This window comes from Heterocephalus glaber, unplaced genomic scaffold (assembly GCF_053883595.1).
Source record: "Heterocephalus glaber isolate CG9 unplaced genomic scaffold, H.glaber_assembly_v1.0 deba00001452, whole genome shotgun sequence".
Classification (NCBI taxonomy): domain Eukaryota; kingdom Metazoa; phylum Chordata; class Mammalia; order Rodentia; family Bathyergidae; genus Heterocephalus; species Heterocephalus glaber.
In genome coordinates, this window is record NW_028258302.1 from 10,518,151 (window position 1) to 10,539,619 (window position 21,469).

The 21,469-nt window shown below is 55.3% G+C and overlaps 2 protein-coding genes across 7 annotated transcripts; one reads left to right on the plus strand and one right to left on the minus strand.

Moving 5' to 3' along the window:
• The first annotated feature begins 3,937 nt into the window (after positions 1–3,937).
• On the plus strand, positions 3,938–9,726 carry Tmem54 (transmembrane protein 54). Of its 5 annotated transcripts, none has more exons than XM_021263281.2 (7): positions 3,992–4,168; positions 6,287–6,350; positions 6,439–6,632; positions 8,518–8,577; positions 8,739–8,927; positions 9,043–9,177; positions 9,377–9,726. In XM_021263281.2, the coding sequence occupies exons 3-7, from the start codon at positions 6,474–6,476 to the stop codon at positions 9,473–9,475; spliced, it is 642 nt and encodes a 213-aa protein (XP_021118940.1). In that variant the 5' UTR covers positions 3,992–4,168; positions 6,287–6,350; positions 6,439–6,473; the 3' UTR covers positions 9,476–9,726. The 5 variants fall into 5 exon arrangements, with proteins under 5 accessions (XP_012929878.2, XP_004850943.1, XP_021118941.1 ...); XM_087215362.1 differs by having other exon boundaries at positions 9,436–9,726; XM_013074424.3 differs by lacking the exon at positions 6,287–6,350 and having other exon boundaries at positions 3,938–4,168.
• Hpca (hippocalcin) lies at positions 9,678–18,297 on the minus strand. 2 transcript variants are annotated; one of them, XM_004850889.4, is made up of 4 exons: positions 18,188–18,297; positions 15,181–15,579; positions 10,700–10,805; positions 9,678–10,583 (listed from the first exon to the last, which is right to left on the minus strand). In XM_004850889.4, the coding sequence occupies exons 2-4, from the start codon at positions 15,556–15,558 to the stop codon at positions 10,486–10,488; spliced, it is 582 nt and encodes a 193-aa protein (XP_004850946.1). In that variant the 5' UTR covers positions 15,559–15,579; positions 18,188–18,297; the 3' UTR covers positions 9,678–10,485. The 2 variants fall into 2 exon arrangements, with proteins under 2 accessions (XP_004850946.1, XP_004850945.1); XM_004850888.4 differs by lacking the exon at positions 18,188–18,297 and adding an exon at positions 17,821–17,898.
• Between the last annotated feature and the right edge of the window lie 3,172 nt (positions 18,298–21,469).

Sequence of the window (21,469 nt, forward strand, 5' to 3'; positions counted from 1 at the left end):
AGGTATGGCTGATGTGGTGAGTCAGGGACCAAACTGCCATTGGGTTCAACAAAGTTAGGAGTCACCGGTGACCCGGACAAGGACTCTTCTAGTGGAGGATGAAGCCACATTGCTGCAGACTGAGCAGGAAGTGGGAGCTGGAAAGGTAAACACAGATAAACTCATTTTGGAAATTTGGAGGGGGAAGGAGATGAAAAAGCAGTAGTTAGAAATGCAAACAGGCCGGGGAAGGTCTTGCTCTGCAGGGTTCCAGAGACTTGTGTGTGTTGTAGGCTGAGGGAGAAACTGATGAAAGAGAGAGGAGGGATAGAGTGGGGCTTAGGGCCCTTGTGGAGCTGGAGGAGGAGCTGGAGGAGTAAGGGGCTGAAGAGTTTGGGAAGGCGCTTTTCCAATTTTAACTTTAACATGTATTCTAACCACATGCCTCAGTTCTCCCTTCAGCTCTCCAGATCTGCAGCCACCATCCTCACCCAAGCCCAAGACCGCCTACACGTCCCATCGCACTGGAACAAATGAGCTGGGCTTCAGACCCGCCAGCCTTGATTGAAGTGTGGTGGTGCTGAGGCTAGGAGCTGCCAAAACGAGGAAGACCGGAAGGGGCCGGTGGACGGGGCTGCCAGAGGCCTCTGTGCCATGCTCGGGCTGGGGCTCCAGGGGGCACTCGGGACATGCCCCCGAAGGGGTGGCAGGAGTCCTGAGGGAGGCAGCTGAGGAGGTCAGGAAGGTGCGTATGAGCAGAATATTAGAATGAAAATGCAAGCCCTGGATGGATGAAGAAAGGGAACAGGGACAGTGAAGATGAAGGTGATAAGGAGGGGCAACAGAGTAGAGCCACGTGGCAGAAGTCTTGGAGAAGGAAGAGGAAACAAGAGGTGCACCTAGAACACAGGCGCGGGCACGCGCACACACACACACACACACACTCCACCACGTGAGTGGTGCTTATCTGTGAAAGGACACAGGATTATGGGTAGTTCTGATTTCTTCTTTATGCTTTCCTGTATTTCCCCCCAAGTTTTCTACAAGGAGCTTTTTTTTAGAAATATAAAAGAAAATGCAACAAATATCCCTATCGATCCCATCCAAAATTTACAGTTGTAAACAATTCACATTTGCTTTTTAAAAAACTAAAAGCGAAGGCTTTGGGCCATAGTTAAAGCACCCTTTAACCCCCCCTCTTCTCTCAGAGAAGCATGGCCAGTTGGTTTTAGCTTTTGGTCCATGTGCATACATAACAGAAAACAACCTGGTGCATGTGTGTGACAGTGGCATCCACATGGAGTAGCTCTTCTTACACTGAGGATGTGGGAACCTTTTTAAAATAGGGAGGAGTTGTACAGGGACTGGAAGCCTGAGCAGATCATGGGAGATGGGGAAAGCTGTGCCCTGGAAAGACCCAACTCCGGGCTTAAGCACACTGGGCCACACCTGCTCATTAAACATTCAAGGAAACAAGGGAATTACTCTTGTATTTCTCTGGCAAGTTTTGAGCCCACTTTCACATCTCTCAAACCATTAACACCTCAGAAACCCAGCAACCCTGGAAAACAATTATCCCCATAAGATAGATAGGGAAACTGAGGCCTGGGGAATGCCAGGGAGCTGCCCAAATGTCACAGTGCATTAGGGAAGACAAGGAACTAGACATATGGCCTGGAGTTATTTCTAGAGGAATTCCTCAAGCCATTGTGCGGAGGTGGGGCAGTGTGTGGGATGACGGGGACTGATGAACTTTGGTCCCTACCATAGCAATAAGGACAAGAAGTGGCTATAACTTCACGTTGGCTGATGGCCAGCAAATAATTGGCTGGAGGGAAGCAGGTGGGTCAGTTTTTCTGCCTCAGAGGCCCCAGAGAACAGGCACTATTTGGACAAAGGTCGTGGCTCTTCTCACCTCCCTTCACCACACACTCAGAACTCAGGAGCTGCCTTCCCCCTCAGACGGGCCTGGTTCAAGTCTTAGCTCCACCACTGACAAATACTGTGATTGTGGAAAACTCCTTTCCCTTTCTGGACCTCAATGTTCTTATCTGTGATAGGGGGTGATTATCTTTAACTCTTGGTGCTGTTCCAGGGACAGAAAGAGAGATTCAGCATCTTGAAGCAAAGGCATTAAGAGATCCAGCAGCCAGCCCAATTCCAGGAGGTCCCAGGTTGGAGTCAAGGGGATGCCTGACACGAACTGGTGAGAAACTATGCGCACATGCAGGCCTGAGCTTGGTGTCAGCTTTTCGGTGGCCCACACGCTCTCCACGCAGCCCCTGGGAGGTGGCTGTGCCCTCAGATAGCTGATGGTGAAGGGGACAAGGCGGTGGTGAGGGAGTCGTTCCGCCTTTTTAACAAAAGCAAGATATGAGTAAATGTTCCTTGCAAGACTCCAACACTACAGCCACATGTAAAACAAAAAGCAAATCCTTCCCTTTCCCTCCTGCAGACCTGCACCACCTTGGTTATTGCTCTGGTTCTGTTGATTGAAGTTGGGAACAGCTCTACTGTCTGTAAAGCTCATCTCTGTGCAATCTTCACTGTGTAAGATAAAGACCTGGAAATGCAGCTGCTGGGCCATAATTACAAGTGTGTGACCATTTACAATATGGAAAAGTACTGCCTGTCCCCATGGACACCAGCTTTAAAGTGCCAGCCAAGGAGGCACCAGCCTGAATCTCCCCTTCCACCTACCTGACAAGTCTCCCAAACTGCACCCACTGCACACTGTCCCCTCTGGATAGCAGATGGCAGGAAGCCTGTCTGCTGAGGGGTTACCAGACTGGCCTTCATGACTGTGGCGGTCACTGACATCTGGGGGCTCCCCTCCCTCCCCAGTGTGTAGGTCTTTTCCAAACTCCGGAAGCTCCATGTGCTGCTCCAGGCATGCTAGTCTCACTCAACAGGCACACAGCAGATGTCACTATGGGCGTGTAGAAAGCACACATTCACTGGACACCTGTGTGGCGGGCTGGGTCTGAGAACCTGGAGATATTGGGCCAGCCCCTGGCTTCAAGGCCACTGACCCTGGGACAGGGGTGCAGTCTGGGAAGGCAGTCAGTACCTCCCCGAAGTGGATTCCAAAGACCAGGGAGGCAGCCACCAAGAGGCCGTTTTTTGTTTTTGGAGGGGTTTTTTGTTTTTCTTTGGTAATGGGGATTGAACTTGGGTCCTTGCGCTTTCGAAGCAGGCAGTGAAACCACTGAGCTAAATCCCCGGCCCCCAAGAGGCCATGTTGAAGTGATCATTTGGGCACCAAGACTTGGCTGGGAATCCAGGTTCTTGCTTACTGTACCACTTCTACCTGGGTGGTCTTAGGTGATGGCTGGAGCAGTATCTCCTAGGCGAGGATGCTGAGGAGGAGCAAAGGGCTGCGCTGCTCATCCTGGCACATTAAAGGGGCTCAGCTCAGCTCCCTACCATGCATCCTGCTGGGCCTACACTGTCCGTGAAGACACTCTAGGAATTTCCATGGCAGTTTCTAATCTTCTGTGTCTCATCTTGTTTCACATGACCTTGAGGGACAGGAATTCAGCCTGATTTTCCAAGAAGGGAACAGAGACTGGCCCAAGACAGAGGGGTAAAGCACCCTGCTCAGGGCAGAAGACAAGGCCAGCCGGCCAAGGTATGTCCTTAGCCCAGTAAAAGGAAGGCCAGGCCAGGGAGGGAAAGCGTCTGGCTGAGGACACACAGCAGTCAAGGACAGACCCCGGTCCCGCAGGCAGCGCTCTTTCACCACCCACAGCTGCCCCTTCCCGTTCTCAGGCTTCCTCCTGGGGGCTTCTCCACCCAGCTGCCCACCAAGCTCAGCCCTGTCTTGTTCCCTGGCCCAGGCGATCCCAACTCCTCCGAGCCTCAGTTTCCATCCGTCAAATGGGCAAACAGCAGCAGGGTGGGCCGGAGCGCGGGGAGGGGCGGCGCCGTGACTCAGCCCATCGCTCGGGCCAAGGCTGCCCAGCCGGTCCGACCGGCCGCTGCGCGCCCCGGGCGTAGGAGGCTGGGCGCCGGGGGGTGCCGGGAAGGGAGGCGGGCCGGGCCGCAGAGTCTGCCCGAGCGGGCAGTGGGCGCGCAGACGACGGGCCACGAGAATGGGCGCGGAGTCCCCGGAGGGCCGGCAGCCTCAAGGATCTAACTGACGCCGGCCGCGGCCGCCCGCGCGGGAGCGACATGTGTGCGCGCCTCGGTGAGCTGCGGGGCGGCACTGAGGCCCAGAGCCTCCTGGGGGAAGCAGCGCTACAGCGGGAGCGGACCCGAGGTCCGGGCCGCCTGCTCCTCCTCTAAGTCACTTCCTGGCCTCGGGCGGGTCACTTTCCTCTCCCGGCCTTAGTTTCCCCAGCAGTGAGATGGAGGGAGGAGGGCTGCCGGGGAGCTTCTTGGTATGGCTCCACTTTCTTGCTGAGGGGCAAGACCCCCAGGTGGGACATGACGTGCTGGAGAGAGCTGTCACCAGAGTGGGAGCAGAGGGCAGGGGGACCAGGGCCCAGGGCCAAAGCCCCTCAGCCTTGCCAAAGGCTCCCACTTCCGAGGGAAGGGCCGCGGTGAATTGGATCAGGACACAGACTGGTTTGCCTCCCTCTCCCAACTCCTGGGGCACCATGATGCTATTCTTGGAGTCCTCACTCTTTGGCCAAGAGATCTGTGGGCCTCAGTTTCCTTATCTGTAAATGGTGATCGTAGCACCCACCACCTAGCACTTATTTACCAGGATGAAGTTATCTCCTGAGAGTAAAGTGCTAAGCACTGTGCCATCCACAGTACTAAAAGCTCCCAGAATCTGAGCTGGAAATAAAGCCAGGAACTGCCCCCAAGCTGCCACTGAGCCTCCTGTTTGACAGACTCTTAGGCCGGGGATGCTCCTGTTATCCAGCCCAGACCTCAGCTGCTAGGTTGCCAAGTAGGTGGGTGGAGGGAGAACGAAGGGCCATGCCCCTTCCTGTTTGGCTTGGGCCACTCCAGTTCCACTGTGCCTGTCCAGCCCATCACCTGCCCTCTTTCTCCACTTGGTCCAGCCCAGAGGGCCCTGCCAGCCTCAGTGGTGTCTTGAGCCCAGCTAGCCCAGCCCTTACCTGCTTTTTGTCTTGTTTTGTTTTGTTTGTGGTGCCAGAGGCCCTGGAACCCAGGGCCTCACAAAGCTGCTCCACCACTGAGCCACACCCCCAGCCCCCTGCCTGTTTTATACCTGGGGAATCTGGGACCAGGGAGGGGAGGAGCTGGTGCCAGGTCGCAAAGAGCATCTGTGACTCAGTGGCCCCCTGCCTCCCTGCCTCCTGGGATTGCCTCTTGGCACAGGGTCCCTGAGCACATCCAGTCTAGTGATTGCTTTTCTCCATTTCGTCTTTCTTTTCTTTTCCTTCTTTTTTTCTTTCTTTCTGGTTTTTAAATTTTAGCTGCCATGCCCTCTACATGTAAAAAATTTGTTCAACCCTCTCTGTCACAGGTAGGGAGACCGAAGCCTAGGACAGGACTCAAAGTCAGATTCCTTGAAGGCAGTTTGAGGAAGAGGGGCCATGCAGCTCTGGCTGGGCCAACATCTTCCAGTCCCATGCAGCTGCCTGAGTGAGGGAGTGGCAGGCCAGGGTCCAGCACAGTGTGTGTGTCCTTGAGGGCAGGGCCAGGACCTGTTGTGGAATTGCAGAGAGCAGCTCTGGAACAGCCTGTCTGCCTGAGGAGGGGGACTCCCTGTCCCTGGGACAGGATGACAAGGGCCACTTCGAATTTGCCTTCCATCCCAGCCTTCCCCACTGTCTCAGCCCCACTTAATGCCCCCTGCACTAGAAGCTTGCTTTGCCACATTCCCCCAGAATTTGACCTACTTTCTCATCCACTTCATGGACCTCCTTCCCCATGAGACACAGGTTCTTCTTCCCATTTTACAGGTGGGCAAATGGAGACTCAGGGGCCTGAGTGAGTTGCCCTGAGTCACCAGACTCTAGACAGTTCAGTTCTGCAACTAAGTTGAGTACCTGGTGTGTGCTAGGTCCTATCTACCAAACTGAATACCAAAATGGCCCTGATCCCTGCCCAATGGGCCGTGGGCTCCTTGGGGACTTGACAGCGACTGTCAAGCTCACCCTGGTACCTCAGGGCTTGCTTGGCTCAGAGGAGGTACTCAATGAACATTCGTGTAATGAACACATGAATGAATGGATGGATGGATCGATAAATGAATGGGGAGACTGACTGTGAAAGGGTCATGGATTCTGGAGCTAGAGACCTGAGCTAGACCCCTGCTGCACATGACCTTGAGCACTAACAAGGGCAACTACTTCTTATTACCACCTCTGTGCTTTTCCATCCTCAGAGTCCCAAAGACGCTCACAAAGGAGGAAGAAACAGACTCAGAGAAGACAAGTTACTGGCCCCAGGTCATCTAGAAATGGGACCCAGTGTCCATTGCTCCCCAGAGCTGAGCAGGCTGACCCTGCCCTGGCTCTGACATGGCTCTCCCCACAGGTGGTGTGAGTGTGGATGACTTCCAGAAAGTGCTAATGAAGACAGGCCTAGTGCTGGTGGTACTGGGCCACGTGAGCTTCATTGCAGCTGCCATCCTCCATGGCACCGTGCTGCGCTATGTGACTGCTCCCCATGATGCGGTGGCTCTGCAGTACTGTGTGGTCAACATCGTGTCCGTCACTTCTGCCATTGTGGTACGGCCAGCCTAGGAGGGTGGCTGGCGGGAGGAGGGGCTTGAAAGGTCTTTGAGTTCCCACCAGCACTTGGGTGGGTTAGCAGGGAGCTCCAAGCACCAACCCCTGCGACACCACTTACCAACCCTTGGCCTCAGTCTCCCATCTATGAAATGAGGATGGTAAGAATGCCACCTCGGAGGGTCCTGGCAAGTCCTGATGAGATCACCCACTGAGGTGTTTAGCACATGGTTAGCGAGCACTGCTGTGAGTTGGGGTCATTATTGCTGTAGAAAAATACTCAAGGCACCCTTGGACAGAAGGAAGGAACATCAGGGCAGCTTGGGAAGGTCCGGGAGGAGTTCACAGAGTCTCTGAGCTGGGTATTGATGGATGAGTAGGAGTTCACAGATGGGCTGCAATTATTAACCCAATTAGTAATTGTGGTGTACTTGGGCTTGCAGTTAGGAAGGGAGCTGGGCTGGCATTCTGTGCATGGAGTATGGCACGTGCAAAGGTGTGGAGGTGGGAATGGCTAAGATCTGTTCTAGAGATACTCAGAAAACCAGCCGGCAGGAGCTTAGCATTACACCTGTTCTATAGCAACTGCTCAATAAATGGTAGCCATGTTCTGCTTGGCTGTGAGCCCGTTTGATAACCAGAGAAATGAAGGGGCCTGGCATTCACAGATTTACAAAGTCCTTTCCTGACTGTCGAAGAGGCGGCCACAACCTTGGGGGACACATCAGTGTCTGAGTTCCATCTGTGCCTCCTCTACAGGCTTCTCCATGCCTGTCTCTGCCTGCAAAGCGAAGCTCAGAGGCCTACTGCCTCCCGGCCATACAAGGAGGAGCGGATCCACCAGTGGCACAGGGCCATGCAGGTGCCTGCAGTGGCCTTGGTGTCATGGTTGTTTGTTTCTCCTAGCAGCTGCACGAGGAAGGCAGGGAAGGCAGTGAGCCCAGGTTCGAGAAGGCCAAAGGGATGGGCTCTGGGCTGGACTGCTTCACCTTCACCCTCTTTTACTCAGGGCGAGTAAACTCTCCTGGCAACACTTCACAAAGGAGGAAACCAAGACTGGATATACCAACCTCCTACTGATACAAAGAAGCCAAACCTATTTGCACCTGTTTAGGTCTGAGGCTTTAAAAGCCAGCTCATCCTGCAGGGGAAGGCTTAGCCCAGAGAGGTTGAAGCACTGAGGTGGCTGTCCAGCTGTTGCTGGAGCCCTGTGATGTCACACCTGTTAAAGCAAGAGAACCTGAGGAGGAGACTGGCCAGTGCCCCAGGGGTCCTGTGTCTTGGGACCGAGGGCAGGGTTTTCACAGAGAAGGAGCAGGGAGGGTGTTCCCAGCAGCATCAGAAGCAGGCTCCACACAGATGTCCATGTGAGGGCAATGAGGAAGGACAGTGGCCCAGAGGGCAGAGCAGCCCATAGGAGTGGCCCCAGCTCACTGAGAACCTGGAATAACTTCAAGTCTCCTAGGGATTTTGAATTCTATTCCATAAAGTTCCCTTGGTTATTTTAATATAATAACTTTGGTTTTAGCTCCCTGCCACTTGAGCTCCTTAGTTTTTTCCAGTCTTTTCCATTTCAAGGAGGTATGTCACATGTATCCTATATACCCCAGCATGACCCTGCAGACCTGGCATACACAGATTCCCTGTTCCAAACTCAGCTGTAGGCAGTGAGGAGTCATGGAAGATTGCAGGCAAGGAATGACTGTGTTTTAGAAACAATGCTCAAGGCTGGACCCTGAAGGGGCAATGCCTCTGCACAGATGGAGGTAACGAGGCCTACGCTGAGGGTGGGGAAAGGTGGCATTGGAGGAGTCTATCCGAGGGTGATCCTGACCCCTGCTGTGCTCCAGCACGGGGGTCAGAGTTGACCGAGCCTCCCCCACAGGTCATCTCCTCTGGCATTGCAGCCATCGTGTTGTCACGCTACCTCCCCAGCACCGCTCTGGTATGTGGCACTTTCTGGGGTGGGGCTGTAAAGTTAGGGCACCAGCCACCACCCTGGGCCTGGACTTAAGGGCGTGGGGAGGTACAGTTGACCATCAGGGAGGCTGGAGTGGCCCCAGGGTCAAGCCTGACATTCACTGACCGGTGGCCTCTCTTATCCAGCGCTGGACAGTGTTTAGCTCCGGTGTGGCCTGTGCTCTTCTCTCTCTGACCTGTGCACTTGGCCTCTTGGCCTCGATCGCAGTGACCTTTGCCACCCAGGGCCGGGCACTGCTAGCTGTCTGCACTTTTGGGAACCCTGACCTGCTGGCGCTCACGCCCGACTGCCCTTTTGACCCCACACGCGTTTATGTGAGTCCCTCAGCCTGGGATGGGGGGACCACAGCTCTTGGAGTGGGGAGGGCCTGGGGAGTCCTGCCTCCAGCCCCAGCCCCAGGTCTCCATCTCTGCCCCCTGTGCCCTGCAGAGCTCCAGCCTGTGCCTTTGGGGCATCTCACTCGTGCTGTGTGTAACGGAGAGTGTGTTTGCCGTGCGCTGCATCCAGCTTGCCCACCAGGTGCTGGAACTGAGGCCCTGGTGGGGGAAAAGCAGCCACCACACCGTAAGTCCCTGCCACAGTCCTGACTCCCCATTACCTGGGAGTCCTTGCTGGAGAGCCCAGGTTGGTCTGCACTACCCGCCTGTATGAGGCCCAATCTCCCCAGAACTAAAAGGAAAGGCATGGAGGGATGCTCCAGGGGTCTGGTCTGGCTCTTGCCCTGGGGGTAGTGACCCCTCCCCACCCTTTACCCCATTCCCAGAGTGTCCTGAAGGAGACCCAGCCCAGACCCAGTGGCAGCAGCCTGCTGTGTGTCCACAGATGCAGGAGAGCCCAGAGCCTGTGGAGGGCCACGACCTGATCAGCTGCACCAGCTCTGTGCCGCTGACCCTCTGAGAGCGATGCCTCATCCAGGGCCATGGCTGCTGGGCCTGCAACCAAGCCTGCACTTCAACTGGTGCCCGGATGGCCCCAGAATCCCTGGAGCCAGCCCAAGAGGGCTCAATGGACCTTGGGGACCCAGGAGTGGGGTTTCAACTCCCGGCCCCAGCCACCTAGCCCACTGCACTGAAACGAAACTTTATTCAGAAGTTATTAAAAAGAACAAAGATGCTCCATGTGGCTGCATGCAGGGTGGGGATGGGGCTCGGCCAGGGGCCTGCACTTCTTTCCCACACAGGACGCTGTAGAGAGGCTCTGCATGTTTGTGTGTGTGTGTGTGTGTGTGTGTGTGTGTGAGAGAGAGAGAGAGAGAGGCCAATACAGAGGAGTAAATCCGTGGTCTGTGCAGCTGGCTGTGTCCATCTGAGTGCAAAAGGCAGGCAGGTTCACAGGACCCATGGCCGGCAGCTGGGATCCCGGGCAGTTTCCATTTGTGTCACGGCCTCCAGGCCAGCCAGAGCTGGGGCAGGCAGGGTGGGGGCCTTCTGCAGGGAAGGGGGGCTCAAGGAAGCTCCTTTCTCAAACCCCCACAGCCCTGGAATCGTCCTCTCCCCTCCAAGTGAAAAGACTGGCTCAAGTCACCTGAGCGTGACTCTCCACTGCCCCCCAGGCTGAGCCGGACAAGAGGCGAGCCTTCTGCGGCAGCTGGGGAGGGGTCTGGCCTCAGGGCTGTGGGTGGGTGGGAGATGGCTGCGTGACTCTGAGGGGCAGACAGGCCGGAGCCTGTCTCTGCCACTGCCGAAGGGGAATGCTACCAGCTTGCTTTCGGGCGCCTTCCTTACAGGGTCCCTGCTCCAGAGGCCCCCACAGTGCAGACCCGCGGGGGCGGGCCCCCAGTCTGGCCCCCAGCCTGGATAGACACAAGGGAGAGGAAGCTGAGAGCCAGGTGGGACCGGTGAAGGCAGGGATGAGGGAGTCTGGCTCCTCTCCTCAGAACTGGGAGGCGCTGCTGGGATCGCACTGCAGCAGGCGCACGATGGACGGGTCGCTCTTTGCCCCACGGATGAACTCCTCCAGGGACAACTTGCCTGCGGGACGAGGGGGTCTGTGATGAGGGACAGCGGCCGCGGGGAGCGGGGAGGTGGAGCGCAGAGGGAAGGAGGGGGCGCCGCCCGACCGCCCTGCCCCGTCCCTGCCCCCTCACCGTCGTTGTTGGTGTCCATCTGGCGGAAGATCTTCTCAGTCCTCTTTTCCGGGGTCGACTCGTCCTCCGGCATCTTCATCACGGACGAAACCATCTTGTAAATGGCCTGGGGGTCGGGAGGGAAAGCAGGGAGTGAGAAGAGTTCCCATCCCCAGACTCGGAACGTTCCTGGGGTGCTCCTGCCTGACCGGGCGAGGTGGAGGGGGTCCCGAGGGCTTAGAGAGCAGGGGGCCCGGGGGAGGCTTTCCAGAAGAGGGAGCTATTGGAGCAGGCCCTAGCCGAGGTCCTTGGAGGGCTAGGTGGGGAAGGAATTGCTAGCTGAGGGAGCTGCATGCACAAAGGTAACGCTGCGTGAAAGCTCCGAACAGGCGCCATGAACTGGAGGGTTTGGGAATCAGAAGGGAGGTTGGAGGACTTCGAGGCCCAGATGGCCAAGGGCCTAGAGCGCTGGGCTTCAGCGCTTGCACCTGGGACACAGGTTTGTGGGTTTCGAGCTAGCGCCACTCCTCAGAATCACCCAGGCCCTTCGCAACCCGCCCTCGGTGGCTGACTGGGGGGCCCCAGGCCGAGGGGTGGCACTGGACCGCGTTGCCCTCTGTGGCCCGCAGGGGGCGCAGGGCCACGTTGAGGCAGCTGGGGGCCCAAGGGGCGGGAACATTATGCAAACGAATGCAAATGAGCATCTGCCGACGGGTAGGGACAGCCTGAGCTCTGCTGGGCTGAGGGCGGCAGCTGCCACGTGCAGGAGCTCCTGAGGCGAGGCGAAGGAGGATTGTCGTGCTAAATGTACAGAGCACCTTGTGCTTGGCCCATGGGACGGATAGGCTGGGTCTCTGCGTTCCGGACTCCAGGACCCCACTGGTCTCAACTTCCCAGCTTTCCAGACTGACACCTCCAAAAAGTCTCCCTTCTTCCACCCCCGCAAACTTCCCCTGCCTAAGGGCCAGCCTATGCCTCTGTGCTCTCTTTTCTGGCCTCTTTCCTTCGGGTCTGTCCCCACAGTGCCTCTAAAGATCTTTCCAAACACAGATCTCCCCTGCCACTTCCCGGTCCAGCTGGCCACCCCCTCACTTCCTTCCGTCACACGCAGGCCTCCCTCCAGGCCGCCGTGCACCCAGCTCCTTCTGGATGCTGCCCCACGCTCCTTCTGCTGCCTCCCACTCCTCCTTGAGGCTCGGTATACACAGTGCTTTCTTAGTGAGGCCTTCTCTGACCCAGGCTGAGTCGGGACACACGCAGCACAGAGCCTCTGGGGCTTTTCCTGGGAGGACACCTCTCAGGAAGTAATTATGTGTCTATAGGTCTATGCCTAGTCCCTACTGTATAGATAAGAACCTGGGACACTAGCTAGTGCCCACATCCTCAGAACCTAGTCCGGTGCTTGGCACCTGGCAGGCACTGCCCCATTTAAAGGCCATTGGTGCCTCCCACCGTATTCTGTACCAAGTCCGAATCATTTGGTCCTTGGTATTCTAGACACTTCACAGTTTGCCCTTTCTGACTTCGCCACTATCACCCTCCCCTGAGGAGTAAATCTACCACAGCCAAACACCCTGGACCCTTCAGATTTCCCAGCATTCACAATCTTTGCCTGGAATAACACTATTAGCTACCATTTATCAGAGAACTACAATGTGCCAGGTCCTTTACATGCATTATTCTAAATTTCACAACAACTCTGAAAGTCTTCACTTTCCAGATAAGAAACCAAAGCTCAGGAAAGGAATGGATGGTAGAGATCAGATTTATTTTTCTTCAAAAATCAGATTTGAACCTGCTCCCTCATAGCTGCTGGATGGATGCTTGGGCAGTGTGGGCTTTGATGTAAGATGGACCTGCAGTAGCATCCTGGTCCATTACTCACTTGCAGTGTAGCCTTGGACAAGTATTTAACTTCTGTGAGCCTCAGTTTCCATCTGTAAAATGGGAATAACTGTTTCTCCCTCATTAGGATTTTCTAGAGGATTAAATGAGATATAAAAGCTGGAATAGTGGCTGGCTATAGTAAGTGTTCATTAAATAGCGCCTCATATAATAGACATTATTCATCCACCATGTCCTCAGTTTACCCCATCTGTCAGTCTCCCAGGCTCCTAGATGTCACCTGCTGTCACTGAGCTGGTCAGTGTCCACACAGTGATCTCTGCCCCCAGGGTGGGAGCCCCAGGAGGCACAGTCTCTTCCCTCCCGTTGTGTCCACCACCTGGCACTGGACTGGGTACCGAAGAGGACTGAGCAATGACTTACAGAGTGACCAGGCTCCCTGCAACAATCCTTCTCCTGGGCCTCCTAATTAATTGTCTGGAATTGTCTGCCTGCTCATAGTTCACTGGAGCCTACTTGTCATTAATCAGACACTGGGGTTTGCAGAGCTGTCTGCACCCACTGTCTGAGGCCTGTGTCTCCTACAACAGAAGCCAAAGCCTTGTAGCTGGACCAGCCAGAAAGGGGTCCTGAGGATGCCAAGGAATGGGGCTGGCTTGCCTCCTGCACAGGGTGTGATGGCTGCAGCAGGACTGAGTTAGCAGCACACACAGTGCAACCACTTATGTTCAGTGGTTAGAGCATGAGCCTCCCTTGGAGTGGTTGGTACGAAGCTGATTCTCCAGTGCTTCCCCACCCAGCCTGCCTTGACCCTTGCATCAGGACCCACAAAGGTCCCCACCATCCAGCAACTGGGAGTTAATGCCTGGCCCCCAGCAATCAGCAACACTGAGGAAGTAGGCACAGGAAGGGCATCACTTGCCAAGGCAGCCATTCCGCTCAAACTGGACAGCCTGGATCCACACCCTTAGCAAGAGAGGCCAAAGTCAAAGTCCACTTGGGGCTGGATGGGATGGAAGGGGGAGCAGCCTGCAGAATTGAGGGACTGCATGGGAAAAGATTCAGAGAAACAGAAAGAGTGGGCCTAGGGCTCACGAAAGTGTGCAGCAGCTTTGCCCAGAGAACATATCAGGGATGCTGGAAAGGCCATCCTGGCTAAAACAGAGGATGTGTGGAGGAGAAATAATGACTAACAGTCGCTAATGCTTACTGAGGACCAAGTACATGCTGGACCCTATGCTAGAACCTCCATTCCACTTTGTCCCTGCCATAGCCTGGGAAGTAGGGGCTTGACATGCACCCCACACACGCACACATTGCTGTGAAGAAAGCTGTAAATAAAGACTTAGGTGGGCAACTCACTTTCTGGTCCCTCTTCTGTCTCTCTTAGGCAGAAGCTTTCTTTCTCCCAATAAATTTTTTCCTACTCTCAAAAAAAAAAAGACTTAGGGGAAACAAGGAACTAGATAGCTCAAAGAGAGCCAAGGCCCTGACCACCTTCAGTGTAGGCTGATGAGTGTTCTGGGAGACTTTTACAAATAAAGCTAATGTGTATCACACTTAAGTTTATACTCAAAAGGGCACACATATCAGGTCCCTAAATCTTGTCATATCAGATGGGCAACCTAGGAGTTAAGACCAACTCCAAAACTGGGAGCCAGAACTCCTAGCTAGGAGTTCAGAGCCTCACAAAAGACAGCTCTGGGTGGAGGCCAGCCTAAGCCTGATTCCACTTAAGTACTGTGTGACTTTGGGCCAGTCCCTCCACCTCGCTGAGCCTTGTGGAGTTCCAGTAAGGAAGCAGAGTTCATGGGTATAGAGCACCTCACTCACTAGCGGCTGTTGATGGTCCCTGTATTGGAAAGTGGCTAAGTATCCAGATGCAATGTGGGCATTAGAGCCAGCTGGTCCTGTGTGGCCTCAAGCAAGTGCCTTGACCTCTCTAAGCATGTTTCCTCCTGAGTAAACGAGGCTCAATAAGACACGGATGTCCTGTATGCTACACAAATGTCATGTCATGAAAGACTTGCCTGAAAAACTATTCCAGATTCAAGGGAACTAAGGAGACATGAGTGCATGATTCTAGGCCACGGAAAAAAATACTCTAGAAAATATTGTTTTCTTTTTTGTTTTTTGAGACAGGGTCTCACTGTGTAGTTCAGGTTGGCATTGAACTCACTATGTAGCCCAGGCTGGCCTTGAGCTGGCAGAAATCTTCCTGTCTCAGCCTCCCAAGTGCTGGGATTACAGGCATGCACCACCACGCCCAGCCACTAGGGAATATTATGGAAACAGTTGGCAAGACTGGAATATGGTCTATAGATTAGATAATAGCATCATTTCTATGTTAAATGTCCTGACAAGGCTAATCATATTATACATTATGTAAGAGAATGTCCTTATTCTTATCTTAGGAAACACATTCTTTACCTAAGGTTAAAGGGACAATGTTCAGAACAACAAGAAAGCATTGCACGCACATAAAGAGAAAGCAAAATGTTAATTGGTGATTCCGGGGTAGGGGTACACAGAGTATCAATGGGATTGTGAAAGTAGCTTCTGCCACTACTTGCCCTCCATGTCTGCTGAGGGGCTGAAAGGGGTGGTAAGGGGAAGCCTGGGCCTGCCTGGGCCTGCCTGGGCCTGCCTGTGCCCACCTGCACAATCTCCAGCATCTCCTCTCGGCTGATGTAGCCATTGCCATCCAGGTCGTACATGCTGAAGGCCCACATGAGCTTCTGCTCCAGGCGGCCACGGGAGGTCACACTCAGCGCAATGATGAACTCCCGAAAGTCGATGGTCCCGTCACTGTTGGTGTCAAAAGTGCGGAAGACGTGCTCGGCGAACTTGGAGGCATCACCGTAGGGGAAGAAGTTGGCATAGATTTTCTTGAACTCGTCCACGTTGAGGATGCCCGTGGGGCAGTCCTTGAGGAAGCCCTTGTACCACTCCTGCAGCTCCAGCTCCGAGAACTCTGTGTTCTCCCGCAGGTCCTGCAGCATCTCTGGCCGAAGTTTGCTGTTCTGCTTGCCCATGACCACAAAGCCAAGTCCCACCTGGGTCCCCCAGAGGGTCAAGGGACAGAGAGGAGCAGTCAGGCCCTCCTGCCCCCTTGACACCACTCCAGAAGGGGCCCGGGACACCAGCCACCCCAACCTCTTTTGACACAGCCAAAGAGGAACTGGCCCAATGTCACTGCCTGCAGTCAGGCATTCTGCCTCTGAGACCTGCTCTACACCATTTCCCAGGAGCAGAACTGGAGGAGGAAGGAAAGCTACATTTATGAAGGCCCTCCTCGGGGCCAGCCACTAAGCCTTCAGAAGTGCACACCTTTTGGCCCTCATAAGGGGGAGCATGGGATTAGCCCCATTTTGCAGATAATAAGGCAGGCTCAGAGGAGTGCATGGTCACACAGCCATTGCGTGACAGGGCTGACTCCCCAAGTTGCTTAGGCAGGTACAGAAAGGCCTTCTAGTCCTCCTTCCTACCCCTGCCCTCTCCTTGCTTCCATGCCCGCTCACCACAGAATACATCTGCAGCCTGCACATAGCCCTTTTGTCTCCAACAAGCGTGCCTGACAAGAAGAGGCCAGGATCAATGTTACTCTGGGTTCCAGGCCAGGTCACTGGGATTTGAATCCCAGCTCTGTTTCTTACCAGCTATGTGACCTTGGGCAAGTTCCCTAAGCTCTTGCTACCTCATCCGTAGAGTGGGGATAATAATAGCACTTCCCTCACAGGATTGTTGGGGGGTAAATTAGCTCATGTGCAACACTGAGAACTATGCCTACATCAATAAGCGCTACATACATGTTACATAAATAAAATTTACATGTGCACAAGTGTCACAGATATCCTGTAAAACAGTATGCAAATAAGTCTGTCCTGACATATTATGTTACACAGCTCACCAAATCCATGCTCTGGATCCCATGCTGCCAGCCCATACCACTCATGGGTCACCATGCCTCCACACACATCTCGCAGGTACTGACACTTGGCACCATGCACAACTGCCATACCTTGTGCACCGAGACATACCAGCCCACAGCCCCACATGTCTCATACATGCCACCACATGCCAACTCACATGCCAACCCATCTCACATGGCCAGCTGCACGTGGGACCTTCAGACACCCTTGTCATTTTCCTTTTTTTTTTTTTCCAGGGGTGTTATCAGGTCCCAGGAGAGGGAGCTGCAGCCCTTCCCAGACCTGCTGGGGGCCTCTTTTCCAGGGAGACACCCCAGCCTATCCAATGCTCCCCCAACATTCTCCTTTTATCTAGTCCTGAATGGTCTCCTAGGGTAGGGGATTGACTGTGAGGCCAAAGGAAAGGCAATGGAGAGGGGCAGCAGGCAGTTCTGGGCAGAGACGGAGGGGTGTGTGCAGGTGAGCCCTCCCCTGAACGTGGGGAGGGGACGAGGGGGTTCCGTGTGCACCTGTGGGCGGGCACATGTATGATAATGCATGTGCTCATGCATATTGTGTGTCCTGGGTTCTGCATTACATTTGTCTGTGTGTTTCCATCCATGGCCGTGCAAATGATTTATATGTGCATGTGACCAGGTATGCACCCGTCACAGTGTGAAGGGAAATGTAGCTGTGCGTGTCCTCAGCAGTGTGTCACATGCATGTTTCTGTAAGTTGGTACCCCCTCCTTTCTAGATCAGCCTCTTCTGCCCCAGGCGAGGACCCTCAGAGCAAGCGTGTGGGAAGGGACGGAGGAAATGTGTTGCGCTGAGCAGGGGAATGTGCCTCTTACTCCCCTCCTCAAGGTCCAAGAACTGGGTCATTGGGGCGGGGGCAGAGAGATGTTCTGGGCAGGAGAAGAGTTTCTCCAGGGCCCCCTCCTCCCTGCCACCCTCGGAGTTGCCCCTCCCAGTTGGAAAAGATTCTGTTGTCCCCGCAAAGACTCCCAGACCCCAAAATAGAAAGAACCTCACAGCTCGACCTGAGAAACCCTCCCCAGGTACCCACTCTAAGCCTCCCCCAGCTCTACGCTGAGCCCCCGCCTCAATTCTTCCAGCGCTCAGGGAGCGTCCGGCGCCTGACCCTTCCGGGAGGGGGCGCTCCGGGGCGGCCTAGCAGAGGCTCCCCCGGGCCGGCCACACAGCGGTCAGGACCCTGGAGAGCGCCACGAGTGCCCCGGGGGAGCCCCCGCTCCCTGCACTCGGGAAGGGAGGAAGCCCCGGAGGCGCGGGGAGCCGCAGGGTCGAGGAGCCCTGGAAGCGGCCCCTGGCTCCGGGGCTGTCCCTCCCCGCATATCTCAGCCCCGGTCGGGGCGCCCCCACTCACCCAGCGAAGCCGAGACACCGACTGCGCAGGGAAGGCGGCGCTGCTGCGGCGCGCGGCGGCAGAGGCGGCCGGAGGGCGGGCGGGACTGCGAAGGAGACGCCCCGCAGCCTTAGCCCGGAACCCCTCCCCTGGGGGGGTCCCCTCCACCCGCGGGTGGGGGGAGCGGTGCGCTAGGCTCCGCCCCCGCCCTCGCTTCCCGTGCCCCCATCTCGAGGAAGCATCCCGATGGGGGCGGAGGACCCGACCCCCCTCTCCCCAGCGTCTCCACTGCAGAAGCCTGAGTGGAGGGGCGGGTCGGTGCCGAGAGCTCCTTCCCAAACCGTGGACAATCCCCGGCCGCGCCACCCCTTTTCTCCGCCATGCCTACCTGGGCGCCGGGCCGCACGTCGCTCCGAGGGCGGAATCTGGATCCTGGGTGGTTGGATGGGTACCTTCCTTCCCTGCCTACGTGCTTCAACTCCGGAACCAACTGAGCTGGGGGCTCTGCTGGGAGAGGGCAGGGCCCATCCCTCAGTCCCTAGGCGTTGGGGCGGCCAGACACGCCTCTATCCACCTCCACCTAGAGGCCTGCCCTCCGACCTACTACCCTGGGTCTCATCGCCCACCCCTCCCTACCTGGAAACACGGGCTCCTCCCCTGCCCCCCTGCCAGGTCAGGCTTGTGACCTGTGGAGGGAGGAGAGTCCCTCCAGCTGGGGTTCCCAGATGCAGATGTCCCTGCCTACGGGAAGGTCAGCTTCTCTCCAGAGTCGCCGGCCCTTCACAGCTCCTCCCCGGTGTAAGGGGGCCGCATCCTCCTTCCTCCAGCCTTGGCACAATCCCCACATCCTGGGCTTAAATTTTGTCCCTTCTCTATCTCTAGGATGTGGTCCTTACTGTCCCACTTTACAGATGAGGAAATTGAGGCTCAAGGGGTTTAAATGATTTTTCTAGTGTCTCACAGCTGGTGAGGCAGGGGCTTGGACTTAAATCCATGTGCCCTCGTTCATTTATTCCACAAATATTTATCGAGTGTGTATTCTTTACCCAGCAGTGTTCTAGCTAACAGGGTTACTGGTGTGGCCAAAAACAATGGACATAACAAACAAGTCAAGTCTGTAGTGCTTTACATCAATCATTTGGGAAAAGGTTGAGATGGTGGCAGATTAAGAGCCTTGGGGACCATGCCAAGGCCTTATATTCTATTCCAGGTGTGATGGGCTGGGGCTTTGAGCAGAGTAAGAGGGTCTGACTTCCATGTCTGGAGCTCACTGGGGACATTATGTCAAGAACAAACATTGAGGAGTGGGAGGCAAGAATGGGAGCAAGGGGGCATTTCAGGGTGAGAAATGGTCAGGGTGGCAGAGGTGAGTCTGGTCCCTGGACCTCCTGAGAAGGTGGATAGAGCTAAGAGCATTTGCCACCTGCCTGGAAAGCTCCGCCCAGTTATGTTCTTTCAGGTTCTATAATTCAGACCCTCCTGGCTCCCCAGGGTTTAGACCAGTCTAGGCCTTCTGAGTGTGTCGCCTTCACCCCTCCCGCTTGGGGGCCGGTAGGAGTTCTCCACTGGAAGAACTAGGGAGTCAGACCCGGTGGGGCAGGGACAGCTGGGCCCTCTGGAACAGTATCTCCTCTGTGTGCCTTGGCTCTGGTGTTGGGACCCCCGTGGAGGCGTGAGAGACGACAGACGCTTGTGGGTGGTTCCCAGCTGCCTCCTGAATGAGGACCCACAGGTGGGGAGCAGAGAGCTGCTGCACCCCCCACCCCAGACTCTCCCTTGACAGCCTCTCTCTGCTCTCCTCAGGGGGCCTAGAGGGTCTGTCATGCTTGGGACAGGGAGAGTGGCCTGCCCTGTGGTCACTTTCTCAACCTTTCCTTCCCCTGTGACTCCCTCCTCTCTCTCCTGCCTGAAGCTAGAATCTTCCCAGATTGGTCTGAATCCTTTCCATCCTTCTAGGGGAGAAGGGGACTCAGTTTACTGTAGGGAACAGGGGAAGGGGACGTTACCAGAACCTCTGCAGTGAGTCCTGGTCTCCTGCGAGCCACAGCAGCACACGGCGAATTACAGGAAAGGTAGAAAATGAGACTGAGAAGAAGCTGAGCTTTGGGTCTGATCAGTGCTGCTCAGGGCAGCAAAGACAAAAGCCCCCAGCTTACTGAACCTTTTATTCAGTACATCGGGAGAAACAAAGGTAACAAATGGCTTGCAGAGAGTTCAGTACATCCCCGTAAACAAGATGGTAAAGGTCCAAGAATAATGAGGAACTGAGTGGATGTTTTGATCCTCCCAGGATGTTTTCAGCTCCCAGGATGTTTCTTGTCCTGGAGAATCACAGCATCACCGGATCATTGAGGTCTCAGTTGTGACCAGAGGCCAAAATGGAGTTATGTCTCGGAATTCCACAGCTGGGCTGTAGGCAGGAGAACTAGGCTAACCAAATGATTTTTCCCTAAAATTATGTAGCATTGCTCCCGACAGTTTACCCCTACTTCCTGCCTCCCACAGGCTGATTCCCTGGCTCAGCTGGCTCCGACACTGTTTTTTGTTGTTGTTGTTGTCGTTGTTGTTGTTGTACTGGGGATTGAACTCGGGACCTTGCGATTTTGAGGTAGGCAGAGGAACCACTGAGCTAAATCCCTGTTCCAGCCACTGTTCTTTTCTGTGAGGATGACTCTGGAGCGTGTCCTCTGGGCCTCACCTGCACCCTGTCTCCCCAGTAGATGGGGCTTGTGAAGGGAGGACTGTCTTCTCCTCACCCTGGGCTCCCATTCCCATTGACTGTCCTTGCACCTGGAATGAGGAGGTGAACTTGCCACCTCCCCCAGGGGCTGAGAAGCAGGGAGGAGGCACTGAGCCAAAAGAGAACTCTGGGAGTTCCCCACATCCCGCACCAAGGCCGGTGGGCCAAAACCCAGTGCCTTGAGGTACAGTTCAGAAGGGAGGGGCAGAGGGTCGTCCCTCCCTGCAGGGAGACCCGGAGCAAGTCTATTCCCCTTTCTGAGCAGAGAGATTAGCCAAGTGACACAGGCATAGAAAGATGAGGCGCCAGGATCTTGGAGCCTCAGGCTTTCTTCTTTGAAGGCCTGTTGCATGAGTTTGAGGGGCAAGAGGGTCCTGGCTGAAGATGCCCAGCCCCCTCTCACCTCAGTCTGAGGCCCGCAGGGAGGGGAAGCCCAGCTTCAGGGAAGTGGAGGAGGCTGACTGAAAGAGAGCAGCAGGCAGGGTCCACAGGAGAGTGAGCAAGTCCAAGGATCTGAAAAGTGAGGCAAGGGAAGCCACCCTCCTCTACCAGCAGAGACAGACCAGCTCCCAGGATGTAGGTTCTCTGGGTGCACATGTGAGGCCAAAGACAGAGGGGGCCACACGTCTCTTGAGCACTTGAGCGCCTATTTAGGCAGAATGACTCTACATGGACTGCCTCATTTGGTCCTCAGTGAACCTGAGGAATCACTAATGCTGCTGCCATTTTACAGATGTGGAGCCTGAGGCTCAGAGGATTGAAGTTCCCTACCTGGGGTACAATGGCAAGAAAGTGAGAGTCAGAAACTGAACTCAGCTCTGTGCAACTCAGGAGCCCCAGCCCCTCCTTGGAAGCCTCTCAGTCAAGTAGGTGGCCCTTCCCCAGCCCTCTCAGAGACCCAGTCCACCCTCCACTCTGGTGCCTCTTGGG

Coding starts and splice junctions, on each gene's coding strand:
- Tmem54 (XM_021263282.2), top strand. Junction 6,633..8,517: donor CCGTCACTTCTGCCATTGTG/GTACGGCCAGCC, acceptor CCTCCCCCACAG/GTCATCTCCTCTGGCATTGC. Junction 9,182..9,388: donor AAGCAGCCACCACACCGTAA/GTCCCTGCCACA, acceptor AGTGTCCTGAAG/GAGACCCAGCCCAGACCCAG.
- Hpca (XM_004850889.4), bottom strand. CDS start 15,558: ATGGGCAAGCAGAACAGCAAACTTCGGCCAGAGATGCTGCAGGACCTG. Junction 10,806..15,180: donor AGATGCTGGAGATTGTGCAG/GTGGGCACAGGC, acceptor CCCGACCCCCAG/GCCATTTACAAGATGGTTTC. Junction 10,584..10,699: donor GATGGACACCAACAACGACG/GTGAGGGGGCAG, acceptor CTCGTCCCGCAG/GCAAGTTGTCCCTGGAGGAG.